Source organism: Calidris pugnax, unplaced genomic scaffold (assembly GCF_001431845.1).
Source record: "Calidris pugnax isolate Ruff unplaced genomic scaffold, ASM143184v1 scaffold39, whole genome shotgun sequence".
Lineage (NCBI taxonomy): Eukaryota > Metazoa > Chordata > Aves > Charadriiformes > Scolopacidae > Calidris > Calidris pugnax.
Genome location: NW_015090828.1, coordinates 2660603 through 2677450, shown reverse-complemented (window position 1 = coordinate 2677450; position 16848 = coordinate 2660603). Strand labels below are relative to the sequence as shown.

The 16848-nt window shown below is 37.4% G+C and overlaps 1 protein-coding gene across 1 annotated transcript in view; it reads right to left on the bottom strand.

The window, feature by feature from the left end:
* Nucleotides 1-1631: 1631 nt before the first annotated feature.
* GLUD1 (glutamate dehydrogenase 1) overlaps nucleotides 1632-16848 on the bottom strand; it is a 29006-nt gene continuing 13789 nt past the window's right edge. Inside the window, exons 4-13 of the mRNA XM_014940487.1 lie at nucleotides 16436-16499; nucleotides 14708-14802; nucleotides 10786-10965; nucleotides 8820-8957; nucleotides 7724-7861; nucleotides 7519-7599; nucleotides 6532-6655; nucleotides 5504-5595; nucleotides 3967-4029; nucleotides 1632-3297 (exon numbers count right to left, since the gene is read on the bottom strand). Coding sequence (XP_014795973.1) covers nucleotides 3178-3297; nucleotides 3967-4029; nucleotides 5504-5595; nucleotides 6532-6655; nucleotides 7519-7599; nucleotides 7724-7861; nucleotides 8820-8957; nucleotides 10786-10965; nucleotides 14708-14802; nucleotides 16436-16499 — 1095 coding nt within the window. The 3' untranslated portion in view covers nucleotides 1632-3177. The remainder of the gene's footprint in view (nucleotides 3298-3966; nucleotides 4030-5503; nucleotides 5596-6531; nucleotides 6656-7518; nucleotides 7600-7723; nucleotides 7862-8819; nucleotides 8958-10785; nucleotides 10966-14707; nucleotides 14803-16435; nucleotides 16500-16848) is intronic.

Genomic DNA, 16848 nt, shown 5'->3' with positions numbered 1-16848 from the left:
TAACCCCAAATATTGTAGTCGTGATCCTTATGACATTTCATGGCTTCAGAGTATGTACTATTCAACACAAACCATCTCCATAATCAGCACTTAATACGGCATCAGCGATTACAAACACCCGCTACGGTAAGGATGTGTTTTGCTCTAGGGAGGTGTGGTTCAGAGCAGGTTCAAATGTGTTTAAATCTAACTTTGGTATTGACTGGCTCCCAGCCAAACACCTAGCAAGCTGTTTGGTGAACATCTAGTGGCACGTAAGTGAATACAAGCAGTGACAACGCTGTTAGCTGGAAGATAGAATCTGTGTATACTGGTGTGTGTATGTAAGGAGAAGAGCATTCCTTAAGATACTTGGTCTAACACCTAACTGGACTTACAGTGAAAAAACCCATACAGTTATATTTATAACCTACCTGCCAGAGAGTGATTGCTTTCTTCAGCTGTGGCTAGGGGCTAGGAAAAAGCCAGAGCTGCTTTGCACCCAAGCATCTAAAACCACATGAACTCCCTCCCTTCTCTCTCTTGCTGTTGCCAGATCTTGAGAGGTTTGTGCTACCATTTTTTTTTCTTAACTGTCTGATTGCATTAGGACTGAGCTCCAGTGTAGCTTTAATGTGCAAGGCCATTTCAGAACAGGTTGTCTATCGCAAGAAGCCTGGATTCACTAATAAGGTTTGGTTCTTGTGTTTAGCTACAACCAAAAAGCAAATCAGCTGATGTGCTGTAATCTAAAGTCAGACTCCAGGCATCAATCTCCTCAAAAATCTTAAGTCTTTGATCATAGTACTCCAAGTTCTCCTTATACCAGCCCTTGGATATGCTCAGATTTGCGCTTTGGGGTCTCCAACACCAACTCTGTTAACAGGAGGTCAGTAACTACTGCCATCAAGTCAGCTGAGGTGAAATCCAGTCAACCTTAAGGGCTCATCTCTGGGTTTGGTAAAATCCTACCTGGTGGTACTTCTGCTTTATTTCAAGATGTCCTGGGAGAAGAAGTGTTAATGTGTGGGTGTACAAAAGTGTAGGAGTCTAATTAACTGGGGAACTCAGGTATTGTGTAGCTGTTGGCTTTCCTTCAAAGTAGGTAGGAGGTGGGATATCCCAGTTAGCTACATAGGCCAGCTTTCCACCTGCTCCAGCATTGAAAGGGTCCCATTTTTCCAGTTTGTACAGCCAAAGGAGGGGTGCTTTACTAGCTGGAGAGAAGGAGAGGAAATGCAGGGGGAGGAAGGGAGAACAACAGCAAATTAGACAAGTCTCTCCACTGCTACTGCATTTTGCTTTCAACTTTGCTGCCATGTATTGCAACTCTGCTTTTAAGACTTTTCTGTTTTCAATAATACAACTATTTATTAGTGTGGTTTTAGCCTCCAAGTTTTGGTGGAAGCAGGTTACAATCTTAGTTTCATTTTACTATCTAATAAATGCTTACATAAAAAGTACACTGAAAAACGAGATCCAAGGTCAGATCTCTGAACATGAGATCCACACTTTGATCACAGTAATTCTTCCATGCTCAAAGCATTCTTCTTTTTTTTTTTTTTGTCAGTATATGTATACACTGCACTTAGGTGATCTCTAGTACTTTTATAGCCCTACATATCAGCACATATGATGGAGTAAGCCACTAATTAAATGCATCACACAGGTTTATTGCTCCATGCTAACTATTAGAATAGTTCTTCACACAAATTTGAGAGGACACAGTAAAGACCCAAAATGATTTACCAAATCTACCCAATTTCAAAAGCCTTGCTGACAGGCAAGTTCAAGAGACAGAGATCTGTATTAGTGAGCCCTTTAGGATAAATCAGAGACAGTATCTTATCAGTAGGCTTGTAATGAATAAACAAGTGTGCTGTGAAGATCTACAGACTGATTGTAACTACAGAAAGCTATTGAATGAAATAGAAAACAGTAATACACCAGCATAGTAGGTTTGGAAAGGTCAACTTTTTTTTAATAACTGCTCTTCTCTCCAGGTTATGTCATGCAGTTACAAAGTAGTTAGAAAAAAAGCATGAGTTTCTGGGAGGGACTAGTTGTCTTTTAAAAAAAACATTCATATTCATTACATAAATAACATCTGGCACTTCAAGGGGACTCCACTGGACAAAAGCCTTATACTTTAAAAACTGTGCTTGATCCAATAGTGTGTTGAGGTCCATTTTATTGTCCTCCAATATGTTCAAAACTTTCAAGACCTCCTGATGACAAAAAAAAAAGAGAGGCTGTGTGTGTTAAGACAGTGGATTACGTTTATAGCAGCATTCTAGCTCCTCTGTAGTTTGGCCAATGATTTCTGGGTTCACTTTCACTGTAGTTGTTCACTGAGGCAGTATCTAATTTTCAGAAAGCCTCTGGAAAGACTAAAAAAAAAAAAATTCCAAAAAACCTAAGTATGATTGCTTACCAAATTCAGACTATCCCTTTTTTTAAAAAAGAAAACAACCTATAGTCAGAATAGTTATGTAGATACTTGATTAAAAACATAACTAGAGTTGCTCGATAGTTTCAGGTTATAAAAATATTAGTCTGTCACCTCTACATACTTCATGGTGATAGTCAAGCTAGCTTGAACAAGCAATAAAAGGCAGTCCTATAACAGCAGCACAGTTAAAGAAAAAACATTGCCCAAAGAGAATCAGGCCTGAAGCTTTACTACAAATAAAAATTAGACTCCTATCAAAGTTAATCCCTGCTGGAGGCCCATTCTTCCTTTGACAATGCCACAGCATTGATCATACAAGGCCTTACTGAAAGTGCCAAAGCCAAAAATTACATCATTAAACAAAAGTGCATGAAGTAATAATGAGCTAAGTGCTCATTTAGTACAGTATCTGATCTGAAGTCTGAGAAGTGGCTCAGGTGGCAAGACCACTCTTTCATACATAAAATGTACCATTTTGTTTTGTAGGTGAAATACCCAGAATGGCCCCCACAAGTGCAGATGAACTGTTATCTTCAGATACATACTTGTATACAATTTCCTAATCCATGGATTTTTATTGTAAAAAAGACTAGTTTGGACTGAAACTAATTGAGAATAGAATCCACTATAATGTCAGAAGAAAAGAAAATTTTGTGGTTACATGTAAACTTGTGATAAGCTTTTTCAAGAAGAGGGTACATTAACGGCGAGAGGGATGGGATACAATAAGGAGCGGTAATGCCTATTTATGTAAAGGTCAGGCCAGCCTCATTGTACACTTTGAAGACTTTCTCAATTGCATTGACATAGGCAGCTGTTCTCAGGTCCAGACCCAGGTTGTACTTCATGGCAGTACGCATGATTTGCTGAAACAGAAAAGGTTACAGGTGATTTCTGCAAGTTTCTCCATAGGCACTACACTAGATTTTGCTTAGAGAATCTAAGTTAGGAGTAGAAGAGCTGCTTGATTGGTAACAGAACTCAGATCCTTTGAGGATCAAGTCTAAAATTTTTTGGTTCCCTTCATAACTGAAATCTGAAAGGGAAGAAAATCTGAAAGGGAAGAAAGATCTCCCAGATTACTATATTGCCCCTTTTCAGGTCTTGGATGCACATGTACCTCAGATACAGGGAGAGAGGAGGTGTCTCAATTAGTCTTTGCCCCACAAATCAGAACTATTGCATAAAAGGGATTAATCTAAAACTGCTGATGGCAAAGTAAAACACTCTTAGGTCTGTGTCCCAAATTAGTCAGGTACAAAAGGACAACTAAAAAGTTTCTAATTATTACAGCTTCTACTAGAAAATACCTCCTGATTTTATGTATTAGTCTCTAATGTTTACTATACTCAGCTAAAGTTGACCATCACTGCACAAAGCGGAAGCACCTCATACTACAGTGACTTCCAGCATCATGAACTGCTTATCTACTCCTTTGATTGCAAAGAAGTTCTGTATCATGCATTCAAAAACTGTCATAAAGCCACCTAAGTTCTTTTTTTTTCTGTAAGTACGTTTACTAATGCAATATTTACCCGGGCAGAACGCTCCATTGTATAAGCCAACCCAGAGTGGACAATGTCTTTCTCAGACGCACCCTGCAATGATAGGAAATAAAATCAGAGTTTAATTCAAAACACAAAAAGGTAGTAGCCATATATTAGGGACAATGACATGTTGGATTCCCATAATTACTGAAGCTCACTCCCTTATTTTCTTCTAATGACTGGCATGAGTAACTAAACTGCCTTTACTGTGCTACTTGAAGAGCTAATTAAGGTCAGTTCAATTCTAAAACCTCAGACATAAGTACTAGAGTCTTTTATACATCTAGCTTCTAAATGCATGATGCTAACTTTTAAAATTGGTGTCGTAACTACTGTTTTCAGCCTTCAAAACACACTGTAAACGTTACACAAAAAAGCTCCCAAGAGTTAATAACCTATAGAAACTACTTCCAAGTGTTTTGAAGATTGTCAGTTTTTAGGAACTGGGCATGGATCCCCAGTTCATATATTCAACACTGTATTGTGGAGTTGCTTGGGGCTAATAACTTTGTTCCCATTAAAATTTAAATATACAGAACAATAAATAATTGAAGATACTCAGTCATTCTAATTCAGGCTATCAGCTTCAATGTTTTGCATCTCACTGGATGGTTTCCCCCAGTTATTTGTCCTATCTCCTCCTGAACTTGTGTTAAAAAACAAACCGACCAACCCTTTTAGCTTCCATACAACCCTCGATAGAGTATTCCACTTCATAACTGCCTGCTGTGCTAGGAACCACCCCTGATCTTCATTCTGCTCCTCACTTTGCTGGTTTTGTTTGACAGCACCTCCTTCACCCTTCCTTCCAGTGAACAATCTATGCTTACCCATCCATTTTCACACCACTCATTCTATAGAATACTGTCTCCACCCCAGGACTATTTCAGGCCACTAAGACCTAGGTTAGTTCATCGTTCCATGAATAAGAAGCTTCCCTATCTTTGATTATTCTTGTGATCTTTCTCTGAACTTTCTCCACATCTACAATGTTTTCAGATACGGAGACCTAATCTGCATGCAGTGTTCAGAAGGCAGACGCACTCTGGGTTAATATTGTGGCATCATTAGTCAAGTCTTATTCTTTTCCCTTCAGAACAATCTTACACTGGGTTTATTTTTTGATTACTATGGATTTCTGAGCTTATTTTTTGTCATCTTCTCCAGATCTTCCATTTGAATGCAAATGGCTGAGCTCACAACCCTTCATTTCATATGAAAATTTCCCCACCATGTATTACTACACAATAGAAAATGAATTTTAGCTGACATTTCTTTGCTCATTAATTCAGTCCTAAAAGAACATTCTACTGTTTTTCAGTCAGCTCTTGCCTATGTTATAGAAACAGCTTACTGAACTGTCTGTGGTGTGGGATCTTGTTGAAAGTCATTTGGAAATCTGGGCAAACTGTATCAACAAGGTCTGGGGCAAAAACCTCCATAATAGCTACAATGGTAAAATTTAGATTGCAGTTATAAAATCAGAATACACCTACAGTAAAAAAACCCAACAGCAACTACTTACCGATATCCTATCTTGAAATTCTGCTGTAGGCACAACTGGAATAGTTCCACCATGTTTCCCAAATTTTCTTTCTAAGCTTTCCTGGACAGACACTAGAAAGGAAAAAAAGCAGAGGCAAGGTAACTGACAAGGAAAGGAACATGCTCCCTAACAAAGGAGCTGATGCCAGGACTTTCAGTGTTCAATGGCATGAAATGCAAAATACAGGGGCTGGAGGCAAAGGGAGTCATCTTATTTTCAAAGAAAAGGGGAAGATGTGGTTTATCTGTTTTTACAGGTGAATCCCTTCAATATTAGTAGCACTGTTGCTGCAGTACAGTCACATAGGTTGCAACTGTGGATTTACTGATCCCACTTTGCTAAACTCATAAAGCTGATAAAGGAATCAATCTGGATTAGCTTTCCTAACTTGATAGATGGCATTAGACAAAATATTTCCTGAAGTTAAAGCTATCAATTATCTCCTATTGTACTTTGCGTACACACTACTTTCTAAGAAAGAAGCACAATGTGGACTTTTATTTTTTTTTCCTTAAGACATGAGAAGTGCTTTGGTATTTTGAATTGATAATTATTTCATCTTGATTCTTTAATTAGTAAGCTTTCCTAAACAACACCACAGAGTACTTCAGATAACACAGTCTTGAAGAAAGGGATTTAAATTAGAATTGTCATATTCCTCAACCACTTTAGAAACATCTTGAAAGGTACCATTTCTGAGAATGTTCTTATGTTTCACGTAACTTGGTTTAGTATTTTCACAAAACTGAGGAAAGTTATGAATGTTATGAAAGTTATGAAGTCACTTTATGAATTAAAAGATAACTGAAAAAGTATGCATTTAAATGCATCATGAGAGTTGCAAGTCAACTAACCTATCAAAACTTTCCTACTCTTCAGTATGCAGCAATAATAGACTTGCGGGAAATTAAGATTAATTTAAAATAGTTCTGTGTTTATTTCTCCCATAGTTGATGCTTGCTAGTTCAGTCTATCAAGCATCAGTGAAAGTAGAACCGATCACTTACTGAGCAAGTGGTAGTTTGAATCCCTTTCATATTTAAAAGTCAAGCGGCCATAGCTGACGTGGTTCAAGTTTTTCAGCCACTCAAAATAGGACACTGTTACACCACCAGCGTTCAGGTAAAGATCCTGCACGGAAATAGGAAATGTCTTGAATTGTGACCATGTGATGAAGACAGCTCTATTGTATTAAGGAGGAGCAAGCAGAAGCATTGTGTACAAAGTACTAGTTTAAACTGCAGTACATAAAACAATCCAGTTGTTATTCTTGCATGACAATACCTATCCTCTTCTGCAGTCCAGGGATTAATTCTACAGATTTAGAAGAGGACTGGATGTTAGAACACGTGAAGTTCAGGTGTGCTTGACTAATCACTTTATTTAGTACGTTTTTAATCAAGAAAGTTAGAGCATTTTTAGGCCATCTCAGTGAGTAAAGGCTGAAGATCAGCCACTCTTTCTAGCAGTATCACTTCGTCAGGACACCCTTTATCTGGGAAAAGGATATCTATACTTGGATAGCTCTTATTCTTTCAAATTATCACTATAGGCAATGTTTACACTATACAATCTATGATACACAGTTCTGTCAGAGTATCACCCAAAGACACAATGTTGTCAAACAAATTGGCCAGTGTATTTACTCTGTCTTCTTCCTTTGATTAGTGGACTATTTAACTGAGCAAATGTCAGCTAATAGTCCGAAACGCAAAACTATAGATTTAAGAACTAATTTTGCATTATTCTCTTTTCCAAATAGGTAGCCTTTGTATAATAGTTTCCTTTGGTCACCTACAGTTGTAGTGAGATCTTTAGGTAATTACTACCAATCTTAAGCAACTTTGACACCCCTGTCCCAGACATCAGTTGTTAAAAACTACTCTATGAGAATGAATGGCTATTACTAAAAACTTTCAATAAATAGTATCTTGCTGCAATTTCCAGAAATACTATCCTTGTAATGAAAATCAAAGGTCATAATAGAGTCTTACAGGGATAACCATGATATTCCGCTCCAAGAAGATTTTGTCAGCTTCAGGAGTTGTAGGCCCATTGGCACCTTCAGCAATAATCTGAAATGAATCACAACCAAGTAAATCAGAGGTATATTTTAGTTTCCATTCACGCTAATTATTGAATACCAGTATTTTAACAGCCTTCTCCACTTTTGCTTTGCAGTTTAACTCTCCAACTTACTTTTGCTTTAACCCTGTGAGCGTTGGCCTTAGTCAACTGCTTCTCGCTGGCAGCAGGGATGAGAATGTCACAGTCTGTCTCCAGAATACTGCCCTCAAGTGTCTGTGCTTTAGGGAAGCCCATGATTGTCCCGTGTTGCTGTTTGAAGGAAACAAACCAACATGTTTTTTTCTGTGTGCGTATATTTGTTTGACTTCTTTCCCTTCTTCTAACTTTCAAAAAAGAAGGGAAAAGCAACAGTACTAGAAAGACAGTACATAAGATAATTCCTATCTTTACTTAGCTTAGGCATAAAAAGCAAGCTACAGAGCTTTAAGGTTAACAGTCCAAGTTGCCACTTGACTGAGGCATAACTACTCTCTGGCCAAAGACACTGATAACCATTTGGGCTCTGGAGTATTTAATTCTTTACAGAAAAGGGTGATAACATTCAAATGATCCCCTTGTAAAAGACGACACATCCCCTTAGAAACTTTAAGTGGGAGATCATATTTTAGTGCCTGTGAACTGTCCTCTCAAGACTGCTTCACTTGGAAACTGAAATAAAGAGACTATAACCACTTTTCATTATAAACTACATATTCAGGTCACACTGCCAGACAGGCTTTCATTTTTTTCAGAAACATCCAATAGGTAAGAAGCAGCAAAAGCACACTTTGAAGTCTTAGATGTCCATATGCTTGTGATTCTCAATAAGGAATCCTTTAGGAACCTCTTTGCCCTGGTACCTTGATAAATCCTTCCTAGTTTAGTCATAAGAGAGGCGAAATAATCATGAATTCCGACTCTTAAACCAAAGCAATTAGCCTACACACATGCAAGCCTTGCCATTTTTCTGAGAGTTGGGTCAAAGGGTAAAAACAGTATGTTATGAACTGAAGAGTGAGCCAAAGCCACAAGATCAGTTAGTGTTAACTGCCTGCATTCATACTGGGGATGAGGAGAAAGCCAGAAGAATCAACATTCTAAAACCATTTTGTAAATACTAATTACAGCATGGTTTAAAAAATCACAAATTAACACCACTCTACAGTCATCCTATGTGCTTGCAAAGCTGACAAAAATGAAACTATTTCTGCTCAGCTAAGTTTCATACCAATTTGTAATCTTCTAGTTCCTTCGGGTCAATCCCATCAGGATTCCAGATAGAACCATTAAACTCTCCAACAGCAACGCACTTTGCTCCAAAACGATGCAAATATCTCATAGAATGCAAGCCCACATTACCAAATCCCTGAAGGTAGAAAGAGAAAAGGAAAAGTAGTTAACCCTTCAGCAGAAATGATGATCGCTGCTAAGGCTTATACAGATTTGAATAGTTTTAAATAGTTCTTCAGCTATTGGCATATCTTGGCATTAGATGATGTGTATAGGAAAGATGGAAGAAATCTACATGTTCTGGTCCAGTCTGAACACCACTGTAGAAATTATGCATTGTAGCCAGCAAGATACACTTCTGCTTAATTTTTTTATACTGGAAATACAGAAGGGAAGCGTAAATGCTACTATGACAGTGTCAAAACTATGATATTTATTAACATAGGAACATTATGTTTATTTTATAACTGGCACTGTCTTAGAGGGATTAATGGATTTTTGTATGAGTATTCAAAAGTTTGATGAACATTTGCAGGCCATGAAATATTTTCATTTAATTTGGGTAAGGGAGGCTTATAAGTGTAAAACCCACCCCACAATGGAAAAAGTTAAACAAGAATATCGTTAATTCTTTACATTATAACTTCGTAGGAAGCCATGTAATTTCTAATACATTTCTGAAGTGGTCCTGTGTTAAACAGATTGCCTAAATTTATATTTAGATAATCTTTTATTTAATTAGCATTTTTTACATCCTTACTGGTGTAGAAAACCTAATTCCAGGCCCTTATTTAACATTCTGGAAGTAAAGGAACATGTATGGCAGACCAAAAGGTCACATGATCCATGTCAAAAGTTTGTAGTAAGGTTCTATGCTAGAGAAAGGCTGAACATTAAATTCCCATATAAGATTTAGGATTTTTGTTTACATATTAGAAGCAAATTTCAATACAGCAGTTTGTCATGCATTAGGTGTCTTCGCAATGCTGTATCCTTGTTTTCCTAGAAAAATCTTCAGCTGTTCTTGTGGCCATGTTTCCTGTCTAAGTTACGCTCAAGTGCCTGTCGGTTCGCCCTCTGCCAAGCATGAAAATGCCAAAGTGCAGGGAGAAGAGTTTGCTGCTGGGTCCAGGCAGGACAAAGATGTTTGTTTCAGCCCACTGGTTAACTAGAGGACAACCTGGAGGTTACAATTACTCTGCTATTGTGAACAACCAGTGCATTGGTTCTAAAACCAACAAAAAATAATCCCTCAAATCAACATACTATTCAAAACTGAACAGAACAAGTTCTTTCTTTGAAATTTTAGGTATGATGACACACATTACTGAACATCAAACCCATTCAAAATTCAGCTACCTAAATCCTGAAGTCTTATGAACACAAACAACATACATTTAACCCTGCAAATTTAGAATAAGGTATTGGTTTCCACTTTTCCAACTGCTTATTCCATAGCGGAACAAGAACATAACCCCCAATTCCTTCTCCCTCTAAATTTTTTTTTATTGCAAAACAGTGCAACGAATTTTGTGTAGACGGAACAAGAACATAACCCCCAATTCCTTCTTTCTCTAATTTTTTTTTATTGCAAAACAGTGCAATGAATTTTGTGTAGGCACAAACAGTGTTACAGCTCATTGAAAAGTGCACAATGCTTTAGTTTAAAGAACTCCTGTAATAGTATTTGACTTTTTTCTTTGCAGCCTATGTTTATATAGACTAGAGATTTGGCTTTGTGCCTGTAGAGTGCAATTGAAAGTTCAGTTTTTATAAAATTTTATAAAACAGTCCAAAATAAAGGGCACCTATGTCGCTTGAGAAGTGTTTCTGAAGTTGAGAGTAAAGGTTAACTTGGAAGTCGTAAAACCCTAACAGGATTTATTGCTACAGCCCTTTTTAAAAGCAGTTCTACTGGAAGTTTGTTTACTACCTTTTCCCTGCAGTTGAAGGAAAACAGTTACCTGAACAGCAAATGTTTTATCCCCAAATCCAGGAGTCATTCCTAATATACTCATATATGATGCTTCATTGATGAAATTTTCAATTCCATGGAAGACACCACGACCAGTTGCAGATATACGTCCATGGATCCCACCCTGGCTGATGGGTTTACCAGTTACACATGCGTGTGCGTTAATGTCCTGTAAAAGAGTGAAGGACTTGTGAGCTAAGGAATAATCAAACAGCTGGAGCAAGAGATAAGGCAAAACAGGAATCATAGGAGTAAGAACATGATATAGTTTATATACAATTAGTTTGCAAAGATGATTTCCTTCCTGAGTTTGTGTGAACACCTTCTCAGAAGTACTCTAGTAGATGTCAGGAAAGTTGCATAATGTAATATTAGATATGCTTGGCAATTTTTTGTTGTATTTAAATGTACGTATTGAGTTCAGTCTGTGGTTAATTAGTTATGGTGACATTCCTGTTGCACTGTTAGCAACGAGCAGGCCTTTAACAAACCAAAAAGCCTGAGGGCCACGTTTCTCAAAATTAGCTCCTATTACAGCCATAATTTCCACCATTATTGTTGACATTTTAATCTTTTAAAGGGCTCAGACATATCCTTGGACTGGTTTCTAATAATCTATAAACAGTTTAGTGTTCCTTTATAACAAATTCAGTTATTTTGAAACAAAAATACAAGCCTAATACGTCCCTGTTGTTGATCTCAGAGAAAAATCTACAGTTTGAAGGTCATATAGGAAAAGTTAGACAAGTATTTACTACTTTTAATCAGAAAAGCAATATATATAATCACGCCTCTATGATTAATTTGGTGGCAATAAAATTAAATTTTCCATATGCTAGACACTAGCAAAGACAAAATAGACTATTTAAAACCAGAGTTAATGTTTCAAATTGAAATAATAACTTGGAAAAACTTCTTCCAAACTAGACATTGTTTGGGCGTCCCTCTTCTGTCACCACTGGTTCCCATGCTCCCACACCCTGGGAACAGTCACCCAGTGGCTTGGCATCCAACACAAGTGAAAGAGCAGGGATGAAAGGGAATCCACTGAAATGAGTCTGCCAGCAGCCGGAGGTTTCTATTCCACCAATAACATAATTCACTGGGAGGCTCCCTCCTCTCCATCACTTGTGCCAAATGTATTTGCATGCCTGTGGCATGAGCACAAGATGCTTGGAGAGAGGAAGGAAAGGAGCAGACAAAAGTAAGTGGAGACAGAATGTCAGGAGATGACTAGAGCCATGATAGAAACAAAACCTATTTATTATTTGAAAATGATACTGAGTTATCTATATAGAGGAAAAGATAACCCTTCTTTAATAACAATAAAAGTGATGCTGGGCTTGCCACAAAATTCCTAATTCAGTTTCCCAAAATGTAGCTACATTGCTGTCATTAAGCTGTATGCTCCCTCTGGTGGTGCATCAACCATAAACAAGATCCGTGGTGGTGTTTTGCTAGAACAACTTGGCCTGGCCTTTTGATGTATTTTTGGGTTTTCCTTCTGTGTCAAATTGAAACTACATTATAGCCTTCATGCATTCACATAGGAAGAAGTATGTTTTATAAATGCTTGAAGAAATACAGCCTCCCATGGTACATAAGTATGTATTTATTGAAGTCCCTTCACAGGTCCCAAAAGTAAGTGGGATGTGTCAGGAAGTACAGAAGAGTGGAAAGGATGAATTTAATCAAAAACTTTAGCCACATGTAATTCAGTGATCCAGCAACTTAAGATGGATTTTCTGGAACAGTTAACATGGTAGTTATTAAAGATTTGCATGGTTTGACAAGAAAACAGAGTGTGAGGTGAGGGCAAGTCCAGGTTGTCTTGAAACACATACAAACCACAGTTGATGTCAAAGTCCTAAAAACTCGGGTTTAAGTCTATTTAAAAAAAAAAGTTTAACACATCTTGGGACAAAAAGAAAAGACCACAGCTTTTGAGAAGAAGCCTGCAAAATGGCTTATGGGTAGCACTGAAGACTTCTATATTAGTAATAATAGTCTACAAACTCAAATGGCAAAGTTAGACACTGAACTTTTGCTTGTTTCTTAACCCCTTTCCACACTGCAATAATATTCTCCTCGTCTCTCCAGCTTCCTGGCTCTTTATGGTAGGTTTCAAGCAAGCTTCCCCTATCTGTTTGTATCTGTTATTTGGCTTTTTCTTTCCACTTCAGGCTCCCTGAACACAGCTGTGTTCAGTCACATTGACTCATCAGGTCTGTAGATTTCTCACCGAAGAGTTATCTTTCCACTCAATTGCACGTAGCCCCTTGTATAGCTTCCATCTGTTGTCTGAATTATGGATATTTCAGTCTTGTTCAATGGTCATTTTCTTCTCTTAGTTCCCTTCCCTACTTCCTTCCCCCATCATCACTTCTATATTTCTGGTAGTTCCTTATCACCTTTATTTTTCTTCTTGGTGCATCAACCACATAGTTATCTGAAACATCTTTCTCCCCAAACTGGTTTTGATAGGTTATTCCACTTTTTGTAGCCTTCTCCCTTCCTTCTCTATACCTGGTCATTTTCCACCACAGCTTCTAAGTTCCAATATGGCTATCATTCTCTCTTCCATGCAAAAACCAGCAAGCCATCAAAATTAAGTAAACTGATTTAGTTTTTTTCTTATTGTAATTCTTTAATTTCCTTTTCAGAAAAATGTACCTAAATCCTCTTAGGTTTTTGTTACTCTTTAAGAATAAGATACTGCCATGCAGAGAGTGCCTAGGAATAAGAGAAGCCGTTGTAGCAGAATTCAAATTGCATTTTTATCCTCAGTAGTTGTTTGTTTGTTTTCTTTTGTCACTGAAGCATGTGTATGTGTAGGACTACACAACAGGCTGAGATGAAAAAGTAGAAAGAATAAGAAATTCAGCCATTTAAAAATCTTTTCCTGTAAGAATGTTTGGTTTTCCACCCATTAAAAAACCTGAAGCTTCTGTATAAATAAATTCAGCCATTTAAAAATCTTTTCCTGTATGCATGTTTGGTTTTCCACCCATTAAAAAAACCTGAAGCTTCTGTATAAAACTGTATGGGAACTATTAACAGATAATGGCTAATTTTAAAGCAGGTCATGTGCTGTGAGGCTTCTGTGTCAGTCGCAATATAGCAATGCTGTTGCAGCACAGGGAAATATGCGGTTTAGTGCAATGAGTTAAATGTTAAAATTTAAAATGGTTTGAGGCAGTAGTTTTTTTAAATGTTGGAATTTTAAGTTATGACTGAGAGAGCAAGTTGCCACTCTGCATGCTGAAGTCTTTTTGAAGCCATAATTTTTGTTTATTTTTTTAAACAGGTTTAATGTTTAAAATATGATAGTTATGTTTACATATGTGAATAGCAAAAAAAGCAAGTAATGTCTTATACTGATATCCCTATCTAACAGACAGCTCTGTAAAAGTGGTTTAAGTCAACTAACCAGCATGCCACAGCCTATTCTTCAAGCATTCCTTCCCCTTCCCCACCCCCTTATGATACCTTAGACTGTATTTCAGATCTAGAATAACCTGTACCATCCTCTCCTCCTATTGTTAAAAGCATCAAACAGCACAAGGAAATTTCTGCTAAAAGACTGTACTTTAGGGTTAGGTGCAATTTTAGACTAAGTATGACACCCTTAAAAAAAGTATATTTTCTTTTTGCTGAACACTTGCAATCAGTACTGTCTCAAACTTAATTTAAGCCTAGTATAAAAGATTAACCTTAAAGCTACTTTTCCTTAACTGTACCCTGAAAACCTCACAGCAATTAAGTTGTTACAGTTTGCAAGAGTATATTTAGATCCACATAATTAAATAAAATTATATGGTTAAGCAGCACAGTAATAAATTTCTAGATAAAAGGATTTCTGCAAAGACCTAGAAACCTTTTCTACTTGAAAGCCTCTGCTCAAAACTTACATAGTGTCCTATGGTACTGGCATAGGTGTCGGCAATCCAGGACATCTCCCTCTCCCCTGTGCTCATATCAGGAGCAGGCACATCAACACCAGGTCCTGTTGGCAACAGTGAAAACAGCTTTTAGGGATCTAACACGAATAGTTAACTTCAACCATTATTCCCTTGGGAACTGTGAATTGCTTGGCAGAGAGGAACTGTTTTCCTGTTTAATCCTCAGTTTATTATGCAATCAACAGATTCTTCTGGATTCAATTGAGTTTTAGATGCTGTATTTCAGTAAAATGAACACCAGTTTGTCAATAAAAAGTCAGAGTAAGATAATGCAGAAAAGCATATTTGTATTATTTTTTGGTTGATCATTGCTGTAACACAGGAAGGGTGCTATCTAGGTATGATTTCTACATACCATGACATTAATTGGGTTTTTGCATCGGAATTTCCCCTCTGTTCTTGTGAGGGTTTAAAAATTGAAGATAGGCTGTTCCTAGTCATGGCACTGTAGCACACACATTTGATTTTACCCGTCACTTCGAGAAAGAGACATTACATCTTTCTTGATGAAATAAACCTTTGAAAGAACTGTCACACGTCTTTTGTAATAAAAGCAAATTCTGTTTTTAATAGACAACTAAAAATAGCATTTGTCCAACTATTTAAAATCAGAGGGACTTGCTCAGCAAGATTTTAAATGCAACTCTGCCTCTACTCATTTTTTTTCCTAATTATCTTTAAAAGGTTTGTGAAAGCTGCGTAGCACCAACTGTAGAGCCAAAAAGGAAGACAAATTAAGTTAAACCATTTTAATTGTCATTGAGGTAACCACCACTATAGTTGGCATAGTGTATAGTACTCCCCTAGTCACATGTAATATCAGTAAGTGTGTTTATACAGAACTTAATTCAGATGATAAACATTCTGGCTGAAAGAGCAGATGACAAACACTCTGGCTGAAGAGCAGGAAAATGCAGATAAATGGATATACGTTCTCAGGGGCAGTTAGATATCAGGAACACATGACAGACCTTCAACTATTTACAATCCTTATTATTCAGTTGAACAAGAACCTTCTCCGGGTAAAGACCCTCCATTTAATAACAAGTCAAGCTAGTAATATTCAGCTTTCTCCAGAAGAGACTTCCAGCTAGCAATTCCAGACAGCAAGCTATCAGAACAGCTCAGGGTTAAGAATCTGAATGAAATACGTACTAACATTAGACCTGAGATCTGTAACAACAGGCACCTATGCTTCTTGCCCATGCTTCTTTTGCAGCCTGCGGTTGCCATGGGTGAAGCCATCAACTTTCTCTGGGGTGGATCTTCTATTTCCTTCCTGCGTTTCCTCAGATATCTGCCAAAAGCCTCAACTGAGACTAAAGGAAACGGTAACAGCAAAGAGCTCTTTGCTTAAAATTGCCACAAACTTGGTCACAATTTTGTTATCTACCTCTAAGAGAAATGTGATTCATTTTGGATCTTATGAGCTCAGCTTTTGTGGTTTTTCATAGCAGAACAGCTACCAGAAAAACGTTAAGACACAGTTCCCTTTAAAATGCAATGCAATACTAAGATGCGATGACTCAATTTTTTGTGGCTCTTCGCTGAAAGTTCTATACCCAAATTATTTACAGCTCTCAAAAATACAGTTATTTAAGGACAGTATCTAGTGGATGCTGCCAGTACACAATAAATTAGATTCCTAAATTTTAATAGTAAAATTGCACAACATACCAATAAAGCCCTTTTTTGCCAGCTCCATGGTAAACCTTCTTGTGATCTTTTCCAATTCATTGTCCTATAGAGAAAATGCAATAAACATCACAAGAAATTATTAGCATTTATGAGTATTTGCTAGACCTTATGCCCAAACATAAACAAATGCCCTTTCATTTTAGAAGAAAGGATGATTCATATATTTATATAACTTATATGCCACTCCCTAACAGACCCTTAGTACCCAGGCAGCACAAGGAAACATTTGTCTGTCTTTCTGTACATTCTGATCCACAACAAGTCAGGAGTGTGGCACAGAAGAACCACCTGTGCTTGTGGCAGAGATTTCCAGCAAACAAATCTGATATCCTATGCAAGAGATTTACAACCAGCAACAGCAATAGCCGGCTGGCTGGTTGTGTAATCAACAC